The sequence below is a fragment of the Tamandua tetradactyla genome, chromosome 16 (assembly GCF_023851605.1).
Source record: "Tamandua tetradactyla isolate mTamTet1 chromosome 16, mTamTet1.pri, whole genome shotgun sequence".
NCBI classification, from domain to species: Eukaryota; Metazoa; Chordata; class Mammalia; order Pilosa; family Myrmecophagidae; genus Tamandua; species Tamandua tetradactyla.
In genome coordinates, this window is record NC_135342.1 from 30,248,037 (window position 1) to 30,272,679 (window position 24,643).

The 24,643-nt window shown below is 55.8% G+C and overlaps 2 protein-coding genes across 4 annotated transcripts; both read right to left on the reverse strand.

The window, feature by feature from the left end:
* Positions 1-176: 176 nt before the first annotated feature.
* On the reverse strand, positions 177-20,074 carry KMT2B (lysine methyltransferase 2B). Of its 3 annotated transcripts, XM_077132078.1 has the most exons (37): positions 19,706-20,074; positions 18,589-18,661; positions 16,307-18,345; positions 15,958-16,071; positions 15,701-15,851; positions 15,147-15,426; positions 14,939-14,994; positions 14,410-14,685; positions 14,022-14,116; positions 13,661-13,759; positions 13,416-13,529; positions 13,176-13,322; positions 12,965-13,060; positions 12,365-12,482; positions 11,734-11,847; positions 11,377-11,561; positions 11,212-11,301; positions 11,016-11,120; positions 10,818-10,891; positions 10,090-10,205; positions 9,902-9,993; positions 9,685-9,822; positions 8,792-8,950; positions 8,387-8,507; positions 8,213-8,291; positions 7,956-8,116; positions 6,675-6,902; positions 5,294-6,590; positions 5,134-5,211; positions 4,942-5,051; positions 2,074-2,211; positions 1,926-2,000; positions 1,665-1,842; positions 1,291-1,398; positions 1,089-1,172; positions 847-976; positions 177-765 (listed from the first exon to the last, which is right to left on the reverse strand). In XM_077132078.1, the coding sequence occupies exons 1-37, from the start codon at positions 20,072-20,074 to the stop codon at positions 490-492; spliced, it is 8,163 nt and encodes a 2,720-aa protein (XP_076988193.1). In that variant the 3' UTR covers positions 177-489. The 3 variants fall into 3 exon arrangements, with proteins under 3 accessions (XP_076988193.1, XP_076988194.1, XP_076988195.1); XM_077132079.1 differs by lacking the exon at positions 19,706-20,074 and having other exon boundaries at positions 13,941-14,116; positions 18,589-19,677; XM_077132080.1 differs by lacking the exons at positions 177-765; positions 847-976; positions 1,089-1,172; ... (2 more) ...; positions 1,926-2,000; positions 2,074-2,211 and adding an exon at positions 3,784-3,943.
* A 939-nt stretch (positions 20,075-21,013) lies between these two features.
* Positions 21,014-23,406, reverse strand: ZBTB32 (zinc finger and BTB domain containing 32). Its single transcript, XM_077132094.1, has 5 exons — positions 22,523-23,406; positions 22,176-22,249; positions 22,008-22,076; positions 21,722-21,886; positions 21,014-21,550 (listed from the first exon to the last, which is right to left on the reverse strand). The coding sequence occupies exons 1-5, from the start codon at positions 23,392-23,394 to the stop codon at positions 21,276-21,278; spliced, it is 1,455 nt and encodes a 484-aa protein (XP_076988209.1). The 5' UTR covers positions 23,395-23,406; the 3' UTR covers positions 21,014-21,275.
* Positions 23,407-24,643: the final 1,237 nt, after the last annotated feature.

Sequence of the window (24,643 nt, forward strand, 5' to 3'; positions counted from 1 at the left end):
GGATAGCATCCTCACAAGGACCCAGCTGTGCTCCAACCTGGAAGCCTTAAGAGACCCCCACAATTTACTTTTAATTCTGAATAGTGGCCTCTGGCTGTTGAGGGTGGGCTCCCGGTTTAGCAGCAGGAGCTCCTAGTTGTATCAACCTAGCACCATACAAATGGGAAGACCACCTATCCAAACATTGACAGACTTTATTGTGAGGGGGTTCCCACCTGGGACCCCACCCTCTTAAATAAAAAAGTGCATAGAAAAGAAGGGATTTAGAAACTTTTGTACAATATCTACATCCTGGGCCTCCAGGGCAGGAAAGGGGCGATTGCTGAGTGGGCTTGAGGGATGGAGGCAGGGCCTCTGACACCCGCAAGCTCACATCCACCCTGAACATAACAGGGTGGGGTGAGATGCTCTGGGAGGGACTCGGGAACCCCCACATGAAGGGCAAGATGGCAGCGGGGTCATGGGGGGCTGTGGTGGGCAGCCCCAGCCTCAGTTAAGGAACCGACGGCAGCGCTTGGCACCACAGTTGCAGGGCAGCTTGTTGCTGGCATCCTCGATGGGGAACTTATAATCATAGGTGAGCTCCTCACCACGGAGGATACGCCGCAGGGCGAAGATGACGATGTGCTTCTGGCCTTCCACATGGATGACGCGAGAGAAGCAGTTGGGCTCGCAAGAGTGGTTGATGAAACGGGCGGCATTGCCGTGCATCGTGGCATCCACCACGTCAAAGTCATCCATGCGGAACATGTAGCACCCAATGCCCTACAGGGAAAGGGGTTGTCAGGGCTCTGTCCCAGCCACCCAGCTTCCCCTACCTCATTTTCATGACTGGGTGGAGCCCACCTTCCCATCATAGAACTTCTCCCGCTTGTCCGTCAGCACAGAGCGAATGACGATGCCTGAGTACTCAATGACCATCTCGCCAGCGTCGATGTTGCGCTTACAGAACAGGCCCCGTCCATGGATGGCTGATCTACAGGGAAGGGGAGCGAGCTCAGGGGGTAGGGGGACAGAATGGAGGCTGCCTGCTAGGGCACTCATCCACCCTCCCCAAGGGGCATCCTTTCCCTTCCAACTCCACTCACCTGTACACCCCCACAGCCTCTTTGGACGTCTTCTTGAGGTGGCGAAAGCGCATGGCCATGGGCAGCTCCAGACTGGTAGCACGTCTGGTAAGGTACAGCCATGTCACCCGGGCTGGCACCCAGGAATGACTTCTCTTACCCCTGGCCACCCTCTTTAGGACCCTCCCACACCATCCCCAGCACCCCAGCCTGCGCTCCATACCTGGTTGACCTGAGCTGCACCTCATCCTCTTCCTCGTCACAGGTAGCTCCCTCAGGGAGCACCCGGTGCTGTGAAGCCAGGAAGTTGAACATGTCAAAGGTGCACTTCCTGCAGGAAGAAGGAAGAGGGAGAGGGAGGTTCACAATCATTGCTTCAAGGAGGTGCTGCTGACCCATTCTGGGTTTGCCTTGCTGCTGGCAGGAGAGAACTAATATGGCTGCTGTTTAAGAAACAGCAAAAAGGGACATGGGTTGAGTTCATTCTTCTGAACTGAACTCAATTCTAGAAATAATCCTCAGAATAGCCTAGGGTCTTCTCTCCAGGTCTGTTTCCCAACATGTACTGACCTAATCCAGACCCTCCAGAGCTCTCACCGGAGATAGACCTCAGCACGGGCTGCCCCATGAGGATTCAGAGGTGGTTCCTCCTGGCCCTCGCCCTGCTGGTGATAGCGGAACTTGTAGTGTTGACAGCGCTGGGCCCCAGGTAGCTGCTCTGCCAGGAAGATGACAGCATCGTGGTGGATACCCAGGAGCCTTGCCCCACTCATTCCTAGGAAGTGTCAAAGGTGAGGATACATGAGTGGTGTGGGAAGCCCATCTTGCCCTTGGGGAATCATCCCACCTTCCACTTACCACTAAAGGAGAGATGCCTGAGTCGGGCATGCCCCCTGGCCTCTTGTACCTTCTCAATCAGAGTTCTCCATGCCCCTAGGGACAGGGCCAAGTCAGGACGGTGTTCTGCCAGACACTTTCCCTCCCTGTCAAGGCACTCCCAACTCACCCTCCAAGCTCTCTGCCTCCACGCTGAACCCATCCTCACTGCTGATTTCAAAGCGCAGGTGTGGGCCAGCCCGTTTCGGGGCCTGGTTCTCTTTGTCCTCTGGGGATGGAGGTTCTTCCTCAGAGCTTGAAGCCTCACCTGGTACCAGGTAGCAGGTCAGAATTGGTGCACATCATCCTTCCTGGACTCAAAAGCTCCCCAAGCTCCCCTATGCCCTTCCAGCAGATGCCATGCCCTTTTCCTCCCCAGGCACAAGCAGAGATACCAGGGTCTGACAGCTCTCCTCCTGCTCCAATTGCCAAAAGAGCCCTGTAGCATGGAGGTTATTTTTCCTAAGGGATCTGTGATTTCTTTTCTGCAGGCCCTCCCGGCCAAATAAGCAGTCCCACCGAGGCCTGGAATGCTGTGGCTTGCAGCACACAGCCACAGCTCATGCAAAGCCAGTCTCCTGCCAGTGCCCGTCAACCCCATCATTCTGCTCTCTGTCACACAGAACTGAAAATCCTGGAGAGTTATGTTTTGCACGTTTTGTTTATATGCAACACATTTCTGTAAATATCACAAATATAAAACACATTACCATACTCACATAAGTAATTAGGCTGTATTACAAACTATTTGAGGGATTTCTTGAGGGTTAATTCTAACTAGGTATTAGTTTCGTTTTATATGTGGACTTTGGGTTCATTCATTTGTTCAACATATGTTTTCTACCTATAGAGCTTACATTCTAGTTGTGAAGAAACAATAAACAAAAGAAAAAGGCAAACTGTATAATTCAGACAAGAATGGAGAGCGCTAGTGAAAAAGAAGCTGGGAAGGTTAGAGGGAGTGTATGCATGCATGCATGAGGTGAGGTGAACAAGGGACAGAAAAACAGAAGTCGTCAGTAAGGTAAGGATGGAGAGGGACAGATGTGAAAGGCCCTGTGGGTTGTGGTGAAGGCCGTGAGAATGAGGGAAGGGCTCTGAGCCAATAAGGACCCTGGACCAACTTAGGTATTAACAAGATCCCTTTGGTTTTGTGCAGGAAACAAACTACGAGGGCCAAAGGAAGAGCAGGGAGGCCAAGAAAGAGACTATATTCCAGGAGGGAAAGGATGGAGAGAATCAGCCTACAGTGGGTGCAGTGGAAAATGAAGAAGTGGTCAGGTTCTGACAGGTTTTAAAGAGAGAACAGACATAATTTGCTGCAGTAGATGTGGGTGTAAGGCAAAGAGGGGGATCAGGACAACTATGAAGTTTGGGGACTGAGCAACTGGAGGATTAAATTAAGATGATGAGGGTGGGAAGGAAGAGATTTGGGATGAAAGTTAAGAGATCCATTTAAGGTCATGTTGAGTTTGAGATGCCTTTTAGAAAATCTTTCTCCCAAACCACTGGTGGTGAGGGTGAGCAGGCAGCAGGGTGTAGGAGCCTGGAGTTCAGGGACCAGTTCTAGGGTGGAGATAGAAGTTTGGGGACCATCAGAACGGAGGTGTGGTTTACACGCCTGGCTGTAAACCTGACTCTTGCTGGGTGATCCCCACTGTCTCCAGGCCTCAGCACCCCAGGGTCCACCCCTGACAACTTCTTCCTCCTCCTCTTATGGTGTTCCCCATCCTCACCTCCATCCTGCCCCCTGAACACAGCAGGACTGACTACAGGGCCCTCCCCAGGCACTTTCTCACAGTGCTCTAGCTAACCTGCAGTGCACTTGCTCACGTCCATGTCTGTCTTCTCCTAACAAAATGTGGCATGGTCCCTAAGGGCAGGGCCTGCCTCTCATGATCACTGCCACATCTTCTTGCCACCTGTGACCCCCACAAGCGGCCTCTCAGTTAAGTATTTCCAGTCCACCTTGCTCCACTTCCGTACTCAGCAGCTGAACTCTATGTAATGACAAAATCCACACAATTGGACAGGATTGGGGCCACAACAAATTCTGGGCTTCAGGATGCTCTGTTACCAGCTTATTTGACCACAGCCCCCTTGCTCTCCCACTGCCCTCAGCAACTATGACCTAAATAGACTCCTCTATTAGCAGCGAACTTCATTTCCAGCTTCACTGAGTCCGCTGGCTGAAAACTACTCCAACTGCCCCCACCCAGCAACTAGAACCCACCTTCCACCATCTCAGGGGTCTCCTGTTCAAAATGGACCACCATGCCCCCTCCCACCTCCTTTTCCATTCATGACCATCCCTCCTCATCATTGACTTTGCTGTCTGAGCCTTCACCAAACCCTTCTAAGCTGCTGGCCCACCTTTTCTTCTCCCATCCTTAGCTAAGCTTTATGGCAACTACCTGTGTGTGTTGTTTTGGCTTCCTCATCAACCACTCTGTCTTCAGTACTGGACTCTTGACACTACCACTCTCTGTCTCACCTGTACCACTTACCTAATAATGGTACACCAATCCTCAACCCTGCCTTCCCAGTGCTCTGTGGCAACTAGGTCTGCTGACTATTCCCTTCCCTCAGCCTGTGGACACCATGCTCTTCTGATTTTCTTCCCACTATTCCTATATCTTCTCTAGGCCCTACGTGGGCTCCATCCTCTCTGGATGCTCCCTAGAACTTCATCTTTGGTTTTACTAGGTACTTAAGCCTTTGGCCCTAGCAGAATAGGCTCTGAGGGCCTACCCTGGGCTCTTGAGCATCCTGGACAAAGGGCTTTCAAAGACTTCTCGTGCTGAGCTGAAATTTCATCCATCTGTTTCTGCCACAGGGCCATCAGCTCCCTGAGGTCATCTCTGTAACTCTAGCACCTAGCCTCAGGCTCATACTTGGTGTGCAATGTTTTTTGAAGTAGATCAATTCTGTATCTGTCAGTGACCCAGCTGAGCCAAGCACGTGAAAGGAAGCAGCAAGGGGGCATGCTAGTCCCTACCTGAGTAGTGGTGCCACTGAGACTCAAGCAGCAGGTCAGGGGGACCATCAGGGACCCGGGGAGGAACACTATCTGGAAGTGGCAGCAGAGGGGACCGTTCCTGGAGGGGCCTGTGAGGAGAGACCTGTCAGCAGGGTTAAGGGACATAGGTTCCAGAGCTTCCAGGAAAAGGTAACTGGCCATTTCACTTACCCAGGGCTTTCTTCCCCAGGATCATCCAGGTCGAGAACTCCACGCACTGTGGGTGTTTTCATCCTCACTCGGCTAAACCTAAGGGAAACGACAAGAAGGCTGCACTCCTTTCTCTTGCTCAGCTCCCTCACCTGCCTCCCTAGCCTCAGCACTCACTTACCCACTGCTACTAATCCCTGGAACCTGAGGGATACCCTCCAACAACTCTGCATCTTCATCCATCCGGGGAGTCTTGCTTGGGGGAGGCACTGGTGGGGAACGGCCAGAAAAGGTGGATACTCTCTTGACGCGGATGGCCTGGCGAGGTGGGCTAGGGGGCCCACTGCTTAATACCAACGTCAGTGGAGGAGGGGGAGGGGGTGGGGCAGGGCGGACCACCCCTACTACTGGCAGCACACCCAGCAAAGGTCCTGGGGGTAGAGTCCAGGAGGTGGGGGTGGTGGGAGGAATGGGAGAAGACAGGGGTGGCTGCTTCACAGGAGGTGGAACAGGTTCACCTTCCCCAGTCATCTTCACAAACACTTGTCCCAGCTTGTTGACAAGGATGATTTTGGATGTAGCGGGTTTGGGGGGCTCAGGGGCAGGGCCCAGGCTCAACACCCGGACCCCTGGGGCTCCAGGGAGCCAGGCAAACGTCCGGGTAGGGTCTGCTGGGCTGGGGGATAAGCCCTGGGGGGGCTGGCTGCCATTGGCCAAGGGAGATGGTGGGGGGAGTGGCTCCTCTCTGGGCCCTGCACCGCCCTCCCCAGGCCCCCCTAGGTTCTTCAACACAAAATCCACAATTTCTGATGGCAGGTCCTCAGGAGGTCGGGTCCTGTCCCCTGAAGTCCCGATGACCCCAGCCCGGCCCACTCCTGGCCCTGAAGAAGGAGCCCCCTGGCCCCCAGGCTGCTGGACTGCCTCAGCTTCGCTGTCTGTGCCATCATCCACTCCATCCAGCTGTTCAATGCGGGGGGCTCCAGAGAGGCCACCAGGGGCCAGGGCAGAGCCAGACACCACAGTCACAGGGAAGTGGATATAGCGGGTAGTGGGGCTGGCTTCTTCCTCTGAGCTGTCCCCTGGGCCCCCATGGCTGCTCCCCACTGCACCTGCAGCCACAATCTCTTCTTGGAAGGGCTCAGTCCCCAACAGGCTGGCCGCGAAGTCCAGGTCAGCAGCACTCAGTCCTGACACCACTTCCATGTCCTCAAAATCTGGGCCCAGGTCTTCAGGGGGTGGTGGAGGAGATGGTGTTGGGCCAGGGGGAGCCAGCTCCCCTGAGGTAGGTGTGAGGGCTGTAATGACTGAGGTAGGAGGGGGGACCCTGAGCTGAGGGGAGGTTCTGAGGGAAGGGGAGGCCCGCCGTGATGGTGGCAGCCTGGGAGCCAGGGGACTGGGACGACGGGAGCGTCGGGGGGGAGCTGGGAAGTCTGGATCACCCACTGTAGGGATGTGGTGGGTCAGAGAAGACGGACTTCCTGTGGGGGGAAGGATCAGCATCACTCAGGAGCTCCTGCTTCATCCCACCCCACTGGCTCCACCCGACACTCCCAGATGCTTACCAGGGGAGGGCAGCGGTCCAAAGGAGACACCCCCCAAGGGCCTCCGGGATGGTGAGTAGTTGGGCACTTTGATTCGAGCCCCCGAGAAAGAACGGGGGCCTGGAGGAGGGATGCTGCTGAGATCCGGCCGAAGTGGGGGGTCCAAGTTCTGAATGGGCGAGTGGTGCTCATGTGCTCCAGGGATAAGGGCATCTGTATCTAGCAGGGGGTCCTCATGATCTGGGGGCTCTAAAGAGGTGAGAGAACTGCATCAGGGAAGCAGGGGCTTTTCTGGCAAAACCTCTTCACATCCCCTTGCTTATTCTGAGCCAACTGGGCCTCCTCTGCCCTTATCACAGATGCACTCACACATTGCCAGTCATTACCCAGGACCCAAACTCCCACCCTGATACCTGCAAAACCTCCACACACACACACCTGGATGGGGTCCCTTGGTGACCCCATCCCACCCATCTTTTGCCATTTCCCTCTCCTTCCTGGCCAGGTGTCAGGGCCGTTTGTTGCTCTCTATGATTCAGCGGCCACATGCCCATGAGGGGCACTGTCCTCTCTCCAGAACGGCCAGTCCTACCACTTTCTTACCTGTTCTGCATATCCCTGCCACATCAAATGCATCCGCCCCTTCCTGGTGCTTGAGGCTCCCTATTACCGGGCTCCACCCGATGATTGCAAGCTGGTTTCTGCCTCCTCCTCCCCCAATACTCCCTTGTTTCCAGCCAGGACAGGCACTCCCTTCTCTCTTCCCCATCTCATGTCATGCTCCAACCTGGAATAAACCCCCCATACCACCCACCCCAATCTCCTTCTCCCATTTGACCCACGATGGCATCTCCCTTGCTCTAGCTACATCCCTCAATGCCAGCATGACTGTAAGGACACCAGTTTGGGAACTGAGCAGATCCAGGTTCAAATCCTGACTCTACCACTGTTACCTGGCTCCACCATATTTATCACAGCAAAGCAGAGCTTGTATTTTCCTCAGAGAATGATGGGGAACATTATGTGAACATGTAGCCCTGGGTCAGGCAGCCATAAATGCTTGCTACATTTGATCCCAACTCAAACTCAGGAACCATGGTGCTCTCTACTCATTTCCTGTGAAATGCTGAGTACAGGCCCAGCATGTAAGAAGGAGCCAATAAGTTATCTAGTATTACCATTGTTAACAACCCCCCCCCCACCCCGAGTCACTTTAAAGGAGAGGAAAATAAGGGTTGGTGGGTATTTGGAGAATTTTTTTTTTGGTATTTGGAGAATTTAAGGAAAAAGAGGAAGTAATACCTGAGGAAGGGGCAGGGCTGTGCACAATGGTCTGATTCTCTTCTGCTGCCTCCAGGTGAACAGGCTCTTCCCTTGGCCCCCACGGCCGATACTCCAGAATTCGGCACCGATACCAGCAGCGCCGCCGAGCGTCCACTGTGCTCCAGTACAGACGGGAGCACCTGGTAGGTGGATGTGTGTGACCAGAGGGTAGGATTCTTGGGAATGGAATCCAGCCTTTGATCCCTGACCGCCACTGAACTCCCCAAACTACTCACTGGTAGCCAACGGGAAAGAGCCGTCCCTCGCAGTCCGAAAGATCAGACAGAGTACCCAGGGAGTCAATTCGGATGGAGCCTATGGTACAAAGTGGGGGTCAGAAGGGGTGAGGTCAGGAGGCATGGGGGCCAGGCAAGGTCAGGAAAACTGGAACTGCTGAACAGATGGCTTACCAATGAGCACATTGATGGCATCAGGTTCAAGCCCCGTCAAGAATTTTCTCTTGAAGTTGATGCCCTCAAAATCTACATAGACTCGGCGGAGAACATCAAAGCCATCGGGAGTCACGATCTCCTGGGAGGTGGATGGTGAATGGGGATTGCTGGATTGGTGGTGGTGGTGGTGGTGGTGGTAGGGGAGATGTGAGGGGAAGGCTCTGAAGGCAAGGACTGAACAGCTGGGGACTTGGCCTAAAGGACTCTGGGAGAACATACAAGGAGGAGGCACTGAGAAGCAGTAGGGGCCAAGGCTGAGGGGTTTGAGATCCCTGCGGGGAGTTGAGTCATCCCCAGGAGATCAGGGCATTCAAAGGGAAGAAATAGCAACGGGGAGCTGTCTCTCCCACAATTCTGACTCACCTTGCCATCCAGCAGGTCTGTGTGTTTCTGGCAGAAAACTTTCTTATCATCCTGAAAGATGCAGTAGCTGGCCCGGGCACACATGAAGTGGAAGTTGCTGAGGCAGGAGGAAAGGCAGCAGCCCACCGTGGCTCCTGGCTTCAGGCAGAGCTCACATCGCTGTGGGTGGAAAGGGCTGCTAAGGGAAGAAGTCAATGACCGGGGCCAGGGTCTGGCCCACTTGTCACCTCTGTCCTTGAGGCTGTGCTCAGGCCCCCATTTGACCCAGCATCTAGCCCAGCAAAGGCCAACACCCAACATAACCTCTTCTCCAATTGCATCCAGCGCCTGGTGTATAACAAAACTACCGTAGGTTGTCTTGAAGCAGACTATTGCATTAAGGTGAAAAATAACAACAGTTAACATTTACTAAGTAGCATTTACCATCTTTCTCACACCGTTCTAACATAGAGCATGTATTATTTCACTTAATCCTCACAACCACTCCATGTAGTGAGTCAACTCCAATCAGAGCAGTGTGAGGCATTCTACAGTATCTGGCATGCCCCCACACTGGTGACTGGGGAATTCTACCCCAGGCTACACCTCACCTCACAGGGACGTGATAAAAAAACTTTATCACAGGGACATGATAAAGGGCACACTGTATAAGAAGCATCCAGCCCAGGTTCAAGCAACAGGAGGCCTTCTAATGTTTAGGCTCCCAGGCTTCAGGTCCAGCTATGACCAGATGGCACAAATAGGAAAAAGCCACTATCACTACAGCACAAGAGTCCTAGGACAACAGAAAAAGGTACCTCGGACAAGCAATGAAAGCACATGCTCCAGCAGACAATGTGAAAGAAAAGCTGGGACCCTGAGGGCCATCTACTTCTCCAGGCTCATGCCCTTACCATCTGCCTCCCTCGAGCCACTGCAGCGTGCACATTCTTGAGAGAACCGTCGTTCTCCTCAAACACTTCGGCTGACCAGATGGCACAGTTAACATGTGTCCACTCATTCTGCCCGATGTAAAGGAGACGCCCTGCCTCCTGGGACAGAAGAGACGGCATAAGGGGGTACTCCAGGGACCAGACCCCACATCCTGGGGCTTCATACAGCAGTCCTCACCTTGGAGTCTGCATCTCCATACTTGAGGCAGAGGGCACACTGACGGGGGTCTTCCATGTGTGAGAAAGCAGCTGGATCCTTGCCCTGGAAAGCTGGAAGCGATGTGGGTAAAGAGATAAAAGATTCAGGATTTGGAGTCTGTCTCACTGTCTCAGGAACACTGGTATCCAGACCCTACTTCCCAGTACCTGCTGAGGGGCACCCTGGAGGCTGCCCGGATTCTGGGGTCTCTGGTTCCTGCTGTCTCCACTGAGCATAAACGTGGTCCAGGGATGGGGGCAACACCGCATTGGGAAGAACTCCACTGTGGACAGGAGGGGTCAGCAACTGACATCTTTAACAAAGGCTGATGGAGTTGGTCCCACCCACTATTGTCAGCCTGAACATGCTATGACACTCTTGTCCTCTCTCCATGGGAAATTCCTTTCAGTCCCCCAAACAACTCAGGTCCTCTAATACCACCACTGATACATGAGATGCTGTGCCTCATGCCTGGAATACTCTTCCTCCACACCTCACTTCAGATGTCACCTTTCTGGGAAAGCCTTCCTTGACACTAATCAAGGAAGACCCTCCTTTGGGTACCCACCATACCCTGAACTTCCCCACCCTGCCCTGATCTCACCGGACATCAGTGGCCCAGTCCCTAAACATGAGCTTTTTTCAGAGCTCAACCTGATTTGCTCACTTTGTCTCCAACACTGCCTTGCAGAGTAGCAACAAAATGAGAGTTAAATGAACAATGCTAGCTTAGAAACACTTGGAAATCTCATCCTGGTTCTACCACCCTCCTCTCCAGTCCCCAAATATTAACTCTTACTCATCAATTTCCAGCTTGCTTGAACCCTGAATCCCTGGATACTCTTGCCTTTGCCCTCACTTCCTGTTTCCCCTCCTGCTACTCAGCCTTGCTCACTTTGGCAGCCGGGTACTCCGTCGCCAGTACTTGGGGTCATGGGCGTCGAACCAGCCGAACGCAGATTCTAGCAGCTGGGGAGTAGGTTAACAGGATGAGAAGAACTGGATTCCCCAGGAGAGTTGGTGGGAGCAGGGGCTGAAGGATACCCTCTCCCCCGCCACCCCATTCTACTACCACTCAATACAAAGAGCTTACCTTCAGCAGGAGCCCCTTCATCTGGCCTCCAGCCCGGCGCTCTGGTGTTTCTCCTTCTTCCAAGTGTCTTGTCAGGATGCCCACCACGTCCTCCATGAAGCTGTGCTGTAAGGGGGTTGGTCAGAGTCTGAGACCCCACCCAACTCCCAACCTTCTCCTCCTGGAACCCACCTGCTCCTCCCCATGTCCTACTTACCACAGACTTATAGTGACCTTCCTCGAAGCGCTGACTTATAGCTTGCAGATCGCAGGGCCCAGAGTGCAGCTGCTTTCCATCCTGACCACACTGCAATGGGGGGAAGTCAGTAGAGCCAGTGCCGGGCCTGGCCTTACCCCCTCTGGCCTCCTGAGCCCTCCAGACCTGGGTACACAGCAGCAGTGGGCCTGCCACCTTGGAGCTCAGCAGACCCTGGAGCACCTGGCGCAGGCCCCCCCGAAGGGCCCCACTCAGGGCCTCTCGCCAGCGAGGGTGTGTGGCCCCAGCACACGGCCCACAGGTATACAGCACCGAGTCTGGCAGCCCCGAAAGGATCTCATAGTCCTCATCTGAAACAGCCGGGGTAGTAAAGGAGAAAATGATTAGGGAGGATATAAGGGTTCCCAGCAGCCCCTTAGTTGCCAAGGAACGCTCAGCCTACCAGTCCTGTAAGGGCCTGTGGGTGCACTAGGTCAGGGAACCCACAGGGCTGTGGTGCACCCTGGAATTCTGCTCACTCACCTGAGAGCCCCTCACACTTGGCATGTACCCAGTGATCACACTGTGCACACTGCATCATCTTGCTTTCATAGTCATTGTCTTCATAACAGCGTGTGCAGATTGGACAATAATTTCCTAGAGGAAAAGGCAGGAAGAAGAATTAAAGGGGTGAGATTACTACCTGCCTCCGAGTCCTTGTTCAGGGACCCACCATCCCTTGACTGCTACGTGGGCTACCTCCATTACACCCTCAAGCTTGGGTCCTTACTATTGACAAGAAGTTGGGTGAGAACCTGACCTCTTTCCTTACTCTGCAGCCCCCAAACCTTGTATACTGCCTGAACAAATGAGGGCTTAGGGTTTTCCAACTGTTCCTGCAGACTTAAGATTCCAGGTGGCACCTCAGGGACCACTGAGAGGGTGAGAATCTAGGCTATCCACCCCTTCCACCCTACTCCCCAGCTTCTGAGTAGCTCTGTGTCCCTATTTTACATACTAGATGAGCTTCTGTGGAGAAGTGCCTTGAAAGAAAGAAAAGACTTCTTAGCTACAAGAAAATGGAAAGCCACCAGGACAGCATCTGTTCTTCCTGCAAGCTTAGGATTCTGCCCCACCCCCTGGCCCCAGGGCTCAGGGCCCCTCTGATCCCCACCTTTCTCAAAGAGCTGGGTGCATCTGGGGCAGAGGCTATAATCTCCAGACCATTCGACATCCCAGTTCTTGCCTGGAGTTGCCCCACAGCTCTTACAACGCACACATGCTGAACAGATCTAGGGGAAAAGGGCATGTTAGGGGAAAACCAGACACTGGGCTAAGGCAATACGAAGGGGAGATGGGGGAGAGGAGGTACAGAGGAAATGGATGAGGAAGGACAGGTAAGAGAACAGGTATGCAGAGAAGATGAGAAGAGACAAAGAAAAGGAGGGAGAGGAAGAAGAGGGGACACAGGGTGAGAGACAGGGGAGGCAGGAGAGGAATGAAATGGGGACACTCATAGGAAAAGTCGGGAGAAGTGGAGAGCAGGGAATTCTGAGCCCAGGACTACTGACTCCACGAGTCCCAAAAGCACTATGCACAAATTCTGCATGCAAATTTGGTGTATGTGAAATTTCTGAAGAGGAAATGTTTATCAAAATTCTCAAAAGGATCCCCAAAACTCCCCCTCCTCATAACAGTCTCGGCCTTTAACAAGTCTGGGAGTGGTGGTGGCATTAATCAGACCCAAAGCAAGGGGGTGGGCTACATTGCTCACCCAGTGGTGCCGTTTGCGTGTGGCCCGGGTTGGGTAGCTGGGCCCCAGGCAGGCTGGGTGATAAGCATGGCGGCAGCGCTCACACTCCAAGAGGTGCTGTTGGATGTTGGAGAAGACAGCAATGGCAGCACCTACTGGCAGAAGGGACAGCCTTCTCCTCCATGCCTCCCCCAGCGCCCCCCCACCTCCAGGCTGGCCCTTGGGTACAAACCTTGCTTCCTCGGCCTTTGCGCCCACAGACGTGGCAGAACTTGCAGCGGCGGCAACACCAGGTGTCATGATGCTGAGGCAAGGGCCGTTCGGTCTCCTCCAAGCAAAATGGGTGGAAAGGGTCACAGCAGACTTGGCAGAACACCAGCTAGGGTGGGAATAAATGACAGGCACAGAGTGAGTCCGAATAGTAAGGGGATGAGACCCTGCTGAGGGGGCCCAAGAAAAGCAAGGCTCCAACCTCATGCAGGCCTTTGCTGGCACATAGCAAGCACACCATCGGTGGCCCCCCTGGCACAGAGGTAAGCACACTCAGGCCGCCCATCAGCCACACGTTCTCCAGGTCACAATCCTCCTGAGCAAAGAGGACAAAGGAACAGAGAGTCACTAGGAGCACAAGACCATGCAAAAAGTCCTGGCTTCTCTAACACAATCTATAGGTTTCTTCCAAACATCACCTGTGCACCCTAGCCCTCAATGCTGTACCTTAAAATCCACACGGACTCTGTGCACACCATCAGGGGACTTCTGTTTACCAGTCCAGCCATTGGGAAAAGAAGCAAACGGGCCAGGGGCCAAAGCATCCTAGGGAGATGGGGGTGATGGTCAGAAAGCTACTGGCCCCTTTCTCTCTGCAGACTCCTCTCCCCACTGCCCTTTCCCCCACCCCGATCCTATACTGCTTTCCACACCAACAGGCCCACCTCATCCCTCTGGGTCTGTCCTCTGGTATGGACATACCATGGCACTAAGGTGTGCCTGTTACCCTGATTTGCCAGGAAGCTGCTGGAGGACAGGAACCAAGCCTTGAATAGGAATCGGGGCTCATATGTGGGGCCGTCCTGACCTTGTCCAGGCGCCTTCGGGCCTTGAGCTGCACCACAGGTTGCAGGGTAGGTTTGCGGGGACGGCTCTGCTCCTCAGGTTCTGGTACTGGCAGCTCTAGGCAGGTCACATTAGCAATAAGGTCCCTCCCCTGCCCTGGCCCAGCACCCTCCTCTTCCACAACCCTGTTCCAATGCTATCTAGATTCCCAGGGCCCCTGGATGACTCTTAGGCCTTGCTCAGCATGCTCACTTAAAACCTGATATTCCAGATCTGTGTTCACCCTAAAACCTCTCCCTTCTCTCCCCTCAGCCACCTTCTCTACCAGATTGACAGAACCCTGGGTCTGGGAACCTCGTCCCTTCCACAAAAACACACGACTGTTAGAGGAAGCAGCAGACAATTCGCACCATTCTCTCGTGGGGTCCGACGCCGGGGAGCAGGAGGACCCCCAGGCTCTGAATCATCTGAGTCCTCGAAGATATCATAGGAGGGTCGCTGTTTGACGCAGCGCCGGGCTGACTTGCGCTGCAGGAGGGAGTCCTGCTCCTCGGGCCCTGGGGGGGCCACCACCTCCTCCCGGGGCCCCCCAGCTCCCGCCCCCCGGCGTGGGCCTGGAGGACCAGGGGAGGCCTCAGGAGATTCATCGGAATCCCAGGGCAACAGCGTCTTCACTATGGTCCGGCCTGTGGGAACAGGGGACTTGGTGGGATTTGAACTCAGCTAGGAACAGAGGCAAAGCTGGGATGGCTGAGAAAAGCCAGAAAGAAGCGAGGTAGAAGAGAATGAATATGGGAAACACAAAAGCACGTGATGGGAAAGAAGAAAAGGGTGGTGAATTGCAAAGATAAGGGGGGAGAGGCAAACAAAGAAAATGTGGTTTCCTTCAGACCACAAATCTAAAGGTTTTGGGGAGAAATGCTCCTCAAACCTCACTACCTTTTTTAGCCAGGCGTTCCATCTTCCGAGCCTCTATCTTGTCACATTTCCGGTATCTGGGGAGGGGAGCAGCACGTCACCAGGGGAGGGGACTGGTGGTCTGGGGGAAGAGAGGAAGCTCTCCACAAGGATGCCGACCCCACTGCTCTGGCTGGGCAGAAGAGGAGCAGGGGCAGGTGGGAATGGAGGCTGCACCCTAACTACTCACACACAGCACTGCTTCTTGGTGTTGGGCCCCCCAAACTTGGGCTTGTCCAGGCAGTTGACACAGGACCCACAGTCCTGCACACGCAGGCAGCCCCGACAGAGTCTACACCGTGCCATCCGCATCTTCTTGCCATGGTGAGAGGGCAGCGAGCGCCGGGGTGTGTGGGCCAGGGCCCCTCCAGACCCTGCAGGCTCTGAGTCCCCCCCAGGCCCTGCTGACTCCACCTTTCCCCGCCGGGAGCGTGATGGGACACTCTCCGCCTCAGATGCTGACGACGTATCTATTGCAGCAGATGGAGAGGAGGGCATGGAGCCACAAAGCCACCAGGCCTGTTACCTCTAGTTTCCCTGTTCTCCCCCAATTGGTCCTCTGGTTCCCACTTTCCCACAATGCTCAAGTCCCAGGTGCCCCTAGACAAACTAATTTTGTCTAAGACCCAGTACTCCAACCCACTTGCCACCTGGCCCCAAGCCCCTGACTTAGTTCCCATTCTCCTAGTCTCACCCTCAATCCTGACCCGACTGTCAAGTCTCCCACCACACTTCCCTCCGTACCCTCTGTGGCAAGGTCCTGTCGATCCCGGAGAGGGAGGGCACTAAGGCGGGGGACATCTTCAGGCACCATGGCCCGGGCCTGACCTAGGGCCACAGCAGCATGACGGCAGACATGTTTGATGCGGGGGCCTTGCACAGGGGACTCAGGGCCCTGGGGGAGGAAAAACCAGGAATATACATGGGGAGTTGCTCTTTGTGCTCTGCAGCCCTGTTCCTCCAACCAGCCTTCTCTGGGAGGCCCTTCTCCCACTCCATACCGAGGGCCTCTCTCTTTTAGCTTCCATCGATTCATCTTCAGACCTGACAGAGCCTCTGTCTGGGATCTGCTTGACAGTTCCCACAACCTCCTCCACCTGCCCAACAGGGCTCAGCTGGAGGAAGGAATAAACAGAGTCATGGCCGGAAAGTGAGGAAAGATGGGGATAGGGGATAACATGGGGGAGAAGTGGGGCCAGAAAAGAAACCCAGGAGTCTGGGGGATGGGAGAAGGACTAAGGGGTCTCTGCAATGCAGAAGGGTGCCTAGGGAAGCAGGAAGTCAAAGGGTTGCAGAGAATCGAGGCTAGATGGACTGTGTGCAAGAGCCTGGCCAAAGTGGCATGCTCACCGGTATCGAAGATGCCACCTTCTGCTGCTGCTGCTGGTCAATCTTGAATAGCTGCACTTTGGCTCTCTTGAGGAGGCTAAACATTTTCTCTTCCACCCCAGAGAGTGGTAAGGAACCCAGATCCACAACCTGGGCCTTTTCCGGTGGTGGTGGCTGTTGTGGTGGTGGTGGTGGCAGCGGCAGCTGTGGTTTTAACTGCGGCTGTGGCTGCTGTGATGGTGGTGGTGTCTGGGGCAGAAGCTGAGCTTGCGAGGCCTGCTGTAGCTGAGTCTGGGACTGCTGCCCATTGCTTAGAGGTGGAGCCCCGTGAGGGGGCCCTTCAGCCTTAACAGGAGTGGTGACCACAGGGGCAAATCGAGGCAAGCTGAGGTGGTTGGTGCGACCCACTGCCCGTGGCTCAGACTCAGCTGGAGAGTCATCGGCAGGAGGAGACTCTGGCTCAGAGGCTTCAGGAGCCCCAAGAGGAGGAGGAGTGAGCACCGATTCATAGATCTTCAGGTGGGCTTCACTTGGGGTAAACTGAGGGGCCCGAAGAAGCAGGGGCCTTCGTGATGGGGTTACAGGGGCAGGAACTGGGGGTGGGGCTGGCGGAGGGGCAGGGGGAGGAGGAGGCAGCTCTCGGGTCAGTGAGGTCCAGCGAAATGTGGGTTCTCTTAGGATGGAGCGTCTCTTCTCAGGGAGTAGAACTGGGGTAGATGGGGGACTTGGGGCACGTGGTGGAGAGGGGGCTGGTGCTGGTTCCTGTGGGACCAATGGGGAGATGGCAATGGGAGGCCGCAGAATAGGTGACACTTCCACCTTTGGGGGCTTGGGGGGGTCTTCATCCATAAATCGACGGGGTGTCTTGATGACACGGGAGGAACGAGCACTCACCACAGGCATAATAAACTGCCGGATATTCTTCAGGAAGGTGGTACTTTTGGGTGCCACAGTGGGACTCTCTTCTGGAGGGCATCCCGTGGTGATGTTGGGGGTTGGAGTGGGAGGGGAGGTGCCCTCTGGCCCTGCCCGAGCAGCTTCCCGCTCTGCCCTCTGGCTGGGAGTCAGGGGAGGTCGGCCCCTCTTCCTGGAACAGGTAGCTGGGACCACAGGAGGAGGGGATTCTTCTCGTTCATCTGGGGCAGGAGGCAGTGGAGGAGGTGGTAGGGGTGGGGGGGACACTGGGGGTGGTGGAGGGCAAAGTAGAGGGGGAGGAGATGCTACAGGAGGTGGGCCGGATGGAGGGGGTGGAGGGGCTGGAGGAGTCGGAGGTGGTGATGGCAGTTTTGCCTCCTCCTTTTCCTTGGCTAGCACCATCTCTTCCTCAGCTACAACTTTCTCTTCTTTCTCTCTCACCTCTTCCTTGTCCTTCTCCTCTTTCTTCTCCTCTTCTTTTTCCTCCTCCCCTTCCTCCTCCAGCTTCTGCTCCTGCTTCTTCCAGCAAGGACCCCCTCCCTGTCCAGATCCAACTCTTTCTTGGGGAGCATCCTGCCAGCTTTCCCCATGTTGACCTTGACCCTGACTTGATTCAGGTCCCAAAGCCAATTGTCCCATCTTCACTTTCTTGGCCTTTGAAACAAACTTGATCACAAGAGGGAACCCTCCTCGGCCTCGGCCCCTGCCTCCACGGCCTCCTCGCCCAGACTGTCCTCCACGTTTGGGGGTCCCAGGTCCTGGGCCAGGCCCCTCCTTGCACTTCCAGCTGCCAGTTCGGTGTTTTATTGGAACCACAGGAGGTGGGGGCTCAGGTTTGGGGATTGTCACAGCTGCTTCTGCCACCATTACTGTAGGTGGCTTCTTTCTGCAAGGGCCTGCTGGCCGTCCTGGGGGCCGTCCCCGAGACCGACGGGGGGTGGAGGGCTCACATGCTCGGCTCCGGGGGGCTGGGGGTTCCTGGGCCCGCCGGAGAAGTTCAGTCAGTGCTTGCACCATCCGTTCTGTGCCCTCCTCACCCCGTTTCCGGGCAGGGGTCTTTGGGGGGGCAGGAGCCACATCTGTTAGGCGAGGAGGCGGAAGGGGGGTCGTCTTATGCTTGCGGCCCCGACCTCGGGGGGCTCGACCTAAAAGGAGAATAGGTGTGGGGAGATGGGTCAAGCTAGCCCTGTAGACTGAGGAAGGCGCTCCAGCAGGGAAGGGGCTAAGTCTTACTTGTCTGTTTCCCCCACAGCCCAGCTAGCTTGGGCTTTAAACACAGAACACACTCAGTAACTGATGGAGACTCTAGGTGTACAGGGAAGAGCTGACATGAAGAGCGAGAATAACATTTCTGTAAAGCTATAGAGGTAGAGTTTCCCGTCACTCACCTCGCTGGGATCGGAGCGCAGAGCGCAGGGAACTGGGGGCCACATCTTCATCTGAATGAAAACCCTGAAACTCCTGATTTAGGGGACCAGGGGTGGAGGGGAGAAACAGCAGTCAGTACCAAAGCCCTCGTTCTACCTGGGACTCAGGTATCAAGGAATATTCCCAGCTTCCCCTTTAACATACCCCTGTCTATCTGCAAAGGAATTAAAAGTCTAGAAGAGGGTAGAAAACAAATTCTCTCTCTAGGGATAGAGCACAGGGTATTTTGAACCCCATCCCAGCACAGCTGTCAGTGGCTAGAAAGGGAACAAAACAGAGTCCCCTCAGGTCAGGCAGTAGGCACTATACTCAGAGTTCCCTTATACTCCCACTCAGAGAAAAGTGGGACCTACCATTTATACCCTCATGGGTCATATCTTCTTCGTAAGTGAAGAACTTATTAGGGGCATCCAAGGAGGAGTAGAGAGGGCCCCTAGGTGGTTACCAACCATTGGTCCTAAGCAATACAACCCACACCTTCCTGCCTTTTCTGAGAGGTTTAGGAATAAGTACTAGCTGAACTCAGACCTGCCAAGGTACCCAGTCTCAGCTTTCAATCCGTTCTACAGTTGTTAGCACCCTTTTAACCCCATGCCCCAAAAGGAAGCTCTCCACTGCTTTATCCTCTACCTCAGATCAGAAAGGAAATTGGGGCACTGGTGAAAGCAGGGACGTGTCACAGGTTATACGGTCCGGCGCAGAATCCTACAGCCCAGACAGCCCTATCCTCGGTCCACCAAAGCCACGCTGCTGCTGTCAAACACCACAGGGAGGGCATGCAGTTCCCACTCCTTGCCCAAACCTCTACTGCCCTAGCTTTGCCGACTACCAAGAAGAATCAACCTAGGATCCTTCAGCAGGACCCACCTCGGGCCCAAGTGGCCGCTGCAGCCGGGACTTCCCTGTATACTTCCAGAAGTCCGTTCCACCAAAAGCTCCGTGCAGCATATCTCCTCCCATGCCTCTTTCCAGGGCCCTTTCTCCCATTTCCCCACGCCACCCCTGGAGCTTCCAAGACTCCTGGAAAGCCCTAGCCTCCGCCCCGCCCGGCGCTGGGGACGCCTCCGACCGCCTCACCTCATCGTCGGATTCCTCGTCACTGCTGTCCTCCTCCGGCAAGCAGCCCCGGCTCGAGCCCCAGCCCCAGCCCCGGCCCCGGCCCCGGCCCCGGCCTCGCTGGACGCGAGGGCCGGCCCACAGGCGGCGAAGCCGGCGCAGGCCCCGGCGGAGTCCCAGCAAACGGAGGAGGGCCGTGTCCTCTCCCGGCTCGACTCCGCCCGGCCCCGCCGCGCCGCCACCGCGCCGCAGAGCTACCCGCACTCTCTCGGCCCCGCAGCCCCGTCCGCCGCGGCCCCCGCCCCCGCCGGAGCCCCGCGGCCGGCCGGGGAAGCGGCCCCGCGCGGAGCCAGGCCCGGGGCAACTGCCACCGCCCGCCGCCGCCGCCATCTTGGCACCGTGAGAGGGGCCGGGAGGCGGGGGGAGGGGCGGCCCGTGCGCAGGGCCGGGGGGAGGGGAAGGAGAAGAGGGGCGGGGCGACTCTAGCACGACAACAACCAGCGACGCCCCGGGGCTGGCGGGAGCCGGGGGCTGGGCCCGCCACGCGCGGGGCACCACGGGAGTGGGAGTCCGCAGCGGATCGGTAGTCCTCTTCAGCCCGTGCCTGAGGAACACAGACCGCGCGTCGCCGCCGGAGAGGTGCGAGGCGCGGAGCCCCTCGGGAAATGCAGTCCAGACGCCTCGCTCCTTCCGCCGCGAGAGCTGGAACTACGGCGTCCCGAGCAGGGCACCGAAAGTCATCTCCGGGCTTGCTGGGAGATGTGGTTCCACCCGGGATTCCTTCCCTTGCCCTTGTCTAGATAAGCGGCTCGTGTGGACTACTATTCCCAAGGCACAGCAGACTTCGGCCCTAGGGACCTCGGAGACTCTGGGAAATGGAGTTCGCGTCACCGGGAGGCGTGGGCTTGGGAAGGGGCAGGGGCAAAGGGTTAGTTTCAGTTCCTGGAGTGACCGCGGAGGCCGGTCGGTACAGCGCGGAGGGGAGAGGCTGAGGGAAAGAAGTCGGCTGGCCAAAAGCAGGGCGGAGCCCGCGTTCGGCTGGAGCCTCGGGCCGGGCGCGCCTAAACAGGCGCTGCACGCTAATTCTGTGGCTTGCTTGCTGTAAAAGGGGCGAGTGATTTGGTGTCTCACAAACCGCTCAGTACCTGCTGCGATGTCAGCTCTGACACCGAGCTCTCGACACCCGCTGCTTCCAGGGGAGAACGGAGTGTCTCGAGAGTTGGAGGTAGCGGCTGGCTCCCGGGCGGGATAGTGGGCGCATGGCCACCAGGGGCCGCTATAGGACAAGTTTCAAGACCCGTGAGACCCGGCGCACAGATTAGTTTGGACTCGACTTTTTGTCCTGAGTGGAGAGCACAGGAAACTCTTTATTATGATGATGCGGTCATCAGGCCCCGTACAGTTGATCTTCACTCATGCAAACTTAACTGCCCTCATCCCACTCGGACTTGCCGGCCCAGGCTTCTGCGGCCCACGGTCGTCCTTGGGAAGGCTCTCCTCACCTTTTCTGCTGCGCGTATGGAGCCGAATTTGCTAGTAGCCGGGTCAGGCGGCGGGCGGCCGTCGGCCAAAGAAGCTCCCTACAGTCCCTTCAGGTGGTGGAGGGAGGGGGGCTACAGGAAGAAGTCGAGGCCCGGGACGGCCTAGAGGAGGAGTAGAGGTAGGTGGAGCGAATGGTCCATCCCGGCGGGAGCTGGCTGGGCGAGTGGCCGCGCATGTGTGCCTGCATCGAGGCCAGGCGGGGGCAGCCCGCCCGGCACAGAGGGCAGCGGTAGGGCGCAGCCCCGTGCGTACGCAGGTGCTTGGTCATGGCCGAGAAGTCCCGGGAGCGCTGGGGACAGAGGCCACAAGAGAAGGGTTTCTCGCCTAGGGCGGACAGAAGGGGAGGCCAAGTGAAGGAAAGAAGGCAAAGCCTGCTGAGCTAGGGGTACATCAGGCGATGGGGCCAGCCAGTGGGTGCACGCGAGCTGGGCACGCAAAGAGGGATGCAGGAGCGCACAGACTGGAGTTGGGAAGACACTGGGCAGGAGCCCATACCTGTATGGACTCGGTAGTGCGTCTCCATCTGATGCTTGAGTGAAAACCTCTTTCCACAGACAGAACAAGAATAGGGCCTTTCCCGAGCAGGAGGGGTTGGGGGAGAGTGTTGGTGAGATGAGTAGCCTGCTCTCCTGTCCTGACCCATGTGGGTTTCTAGAGGGCCTGTGGGCACAGAAGAGTCAAAGGAGGGCAAGGATAGGCATCCCAGAACCGGGTCACTGAAACACCCAGGCAAGATATTAGGGCCACAGTGGGAAAGCAAAAGCACCTTCACCCTACTCACCTGTGTCCCCCTGATCAGACGCTTCCATCTCCCCAGGGTTGAGCTGTGTGGGATACTGGGGGAAGGAACCTGGAGGGAACAGAATGAAGTAGGGGCCCTACTCAGGCTGGACTCCTGGAGCCCCTGCCCCAGAGGAAGGATCACATTATAGGGCAGCAAGGAGCTTACCTGGGGTGGAGCTGGAAGAAGCCAACAGGTTCTGGCTCCAGAGTCCTTTGTGGGGGTTCAGGGACAGTGGGGTCCTGAGGAGGGTGCCGGGGGCAGGGCGGGGGGCAGAGTTACAGCTTTGGCAAAGCATAGGGGCCTAACCAAACCTGTCCTTGTCTGGGGAGGTGTGTCCTAAGTCTTCTTCAGGGGCTGGGCTCTGGCTTCCCCTGTGGTGGGAGCTTCCTGTACTATCCCCAGCTTAGGAAATGTACAGTAGAAATAAAGAGATATGGTGCCCTTGCGCCCATCACCACTACTGGGCCATTCCCTCCCAGCCTGGGAGGTCTTACACTAGGCCTTTCACTTACCTCTGGTTCCAAGGCCAGACCTCCTGCCAGGCTCCATTGAAGGGGGTGCTATGAGAGAAGGGAGTGCCATATCTGGACGGCCATAGCAGGATGCTCCACAGGGCAGGCTGATCCTTCCCCAAGCAGGGGCCCTCAGCCCACCAGGGCCTGGGGATGATGCTGGCTTGGAGGGGACTTGTTAGTCCCCGAAGACTTGCCTCAGAGTCCCCTTGACTCTCTCTCACCCACATGACCACTTCTGGCTTCCCATCTCTCCCCCCTTGACCAACCAGGGATTGGTTGAGTTTCTCCTCCTTTGATTTCATCTGTACCCCCTGTCCCTCCCATATTGCCCCTGCTATGTTGGGGCTCTCTCTTGGTGGCTTGGACTCATGCAACATCTCTTGTTCTTTCCCACCAGCTCTGAAAAACTTCTCTGGTCTCTGCTTCTCTCTAAAGCCTCCCAGTCCTCTCTCAAAATCCTTTAAAGGTTCCTCTGACTCCTCCTGGTGTTTCTTCGGCCCTGGATCCCACTCCTCTTTAGCCCTGTCCTTTTGAGCCCTGCTGCATGCCTCTTCCAGAGCCTGTACTCCCAAAGTCCTGGCTGCCTCCTCAAGGGGCCCTAGCTCCCCAGGCTGAAGCTCTACACTCTCCCCATAAACAAACTGCAGAAGCTGGGCAAAGGTGGAAGGGCTAATGCCTTCCACCAGAGACCACTGGCCCCTGCGGCCCAGCTGCTGGCTCACACCTGCTAGCACCAGGCTGTGGGCAGGGAACTCCTGACTACCCACAGTGATTAGGGCATCACATAGTGCTGGCCAGAGCCTGGCTGCCAGCTGTACCAGCCGGTCAGAGTTGTAAGGACTGAGCAGTCTTGTGGGGCTCAGGGGCATTGTGCCTTATCTGGGTACCAATCTCAGAGGTTCTGAGAGGAAGGTCACAGTGTAGGGTCCTTGGTGGAAAGGGGAGGGAGGAACGGCATATTCTTAAGCCTGTGAAGGTGAGGGGAGAAAGAGTCCAGGATCAGCTCTATGATCTGAAATGGGGCAAATAAACTAGCCCAAGAGAGAGCTAAGTTTATCCAGAATCATAACAGGGATGGGGCATAGGGATGGAAATCAGACCAAATTCAAGACTTAAAAAGCAAGGACCAGGTAGTTAACAAAAACACCACCAAGTAGTGAGTTTAATATAGGTGGGAACTACCAGTTTGCAATTTGACTTAAAAAATAGCAGACTCTGATATTTCCACTTCTTTAAGCCCCTCTGAAGAGCAAGACCTTTGAGCAGGCCAGACTTTCCTCATTCCAGACAAAGAGAGCACCACCAAACTCAGCCAGCCCTGGCATTTAGGGATGGCACAAGACACAGCTTCACGGGCAGAGTTTAGAAAGCTACCTAAACTCTGTCCTACCACCCCCCCCCCCCCCCCATGAGCCCATCAAGTGGAGCTCAGTCTCCTGAGAGATGGAGAGCAGCAAGAAAGGGGTCATGGCTGCAGGAGAGCAGGCTCAGGCATTCCCCTGAGGCTGAAGCTTCTAGAATGCATCCTCAGAGAAGGAACTGGAAGAGACCAAAGATTACTGTCCAGTGAATTAAGAGAGTAGGTGGTACAAAAACCACAGAAGAGAAGGTTCCTAATCCAAGGATGGCGAGGTTTTGGAGAAGGCTTTGACTCCTGAGGAAGTGGAAGAAAGGGAAATGGGAACTATAGAGGAGGAGGCTATTTTCTCTCAAGATTAGGTTAGGGAGATGGTTTAATTTTGTTTTTCATGAGTGAAAAATAGAGAATTGAAAGAACCCAGCAGGGCAGGAGTTTACCATACATCAGATCCACCACACTGGCTTTCAAGAAGAAAACTGGGAACCCAGTTACAAAGGGAAATAATCTAAAACAAGGTGCAGGTTCCCAGCAGCCATATTCTGAGGGGTGGGCTCACCATGAACAAGGACCCTTGTGGGAGGGAGAACTACTACTTGGACAATTTAGGTTGAGGGTTGCAGGTTGCCAGGGAGTTGGGGGTGGTGGTGGATATATTGGGAGGAAAGCCTCAGCTGGGGAGAAGCAACCACTCACCGGTTGTAGCTTCCTCCCTGGACACCGCATGCTCTGAACACTGTTTGGACTCCTGGGGGCCTGAT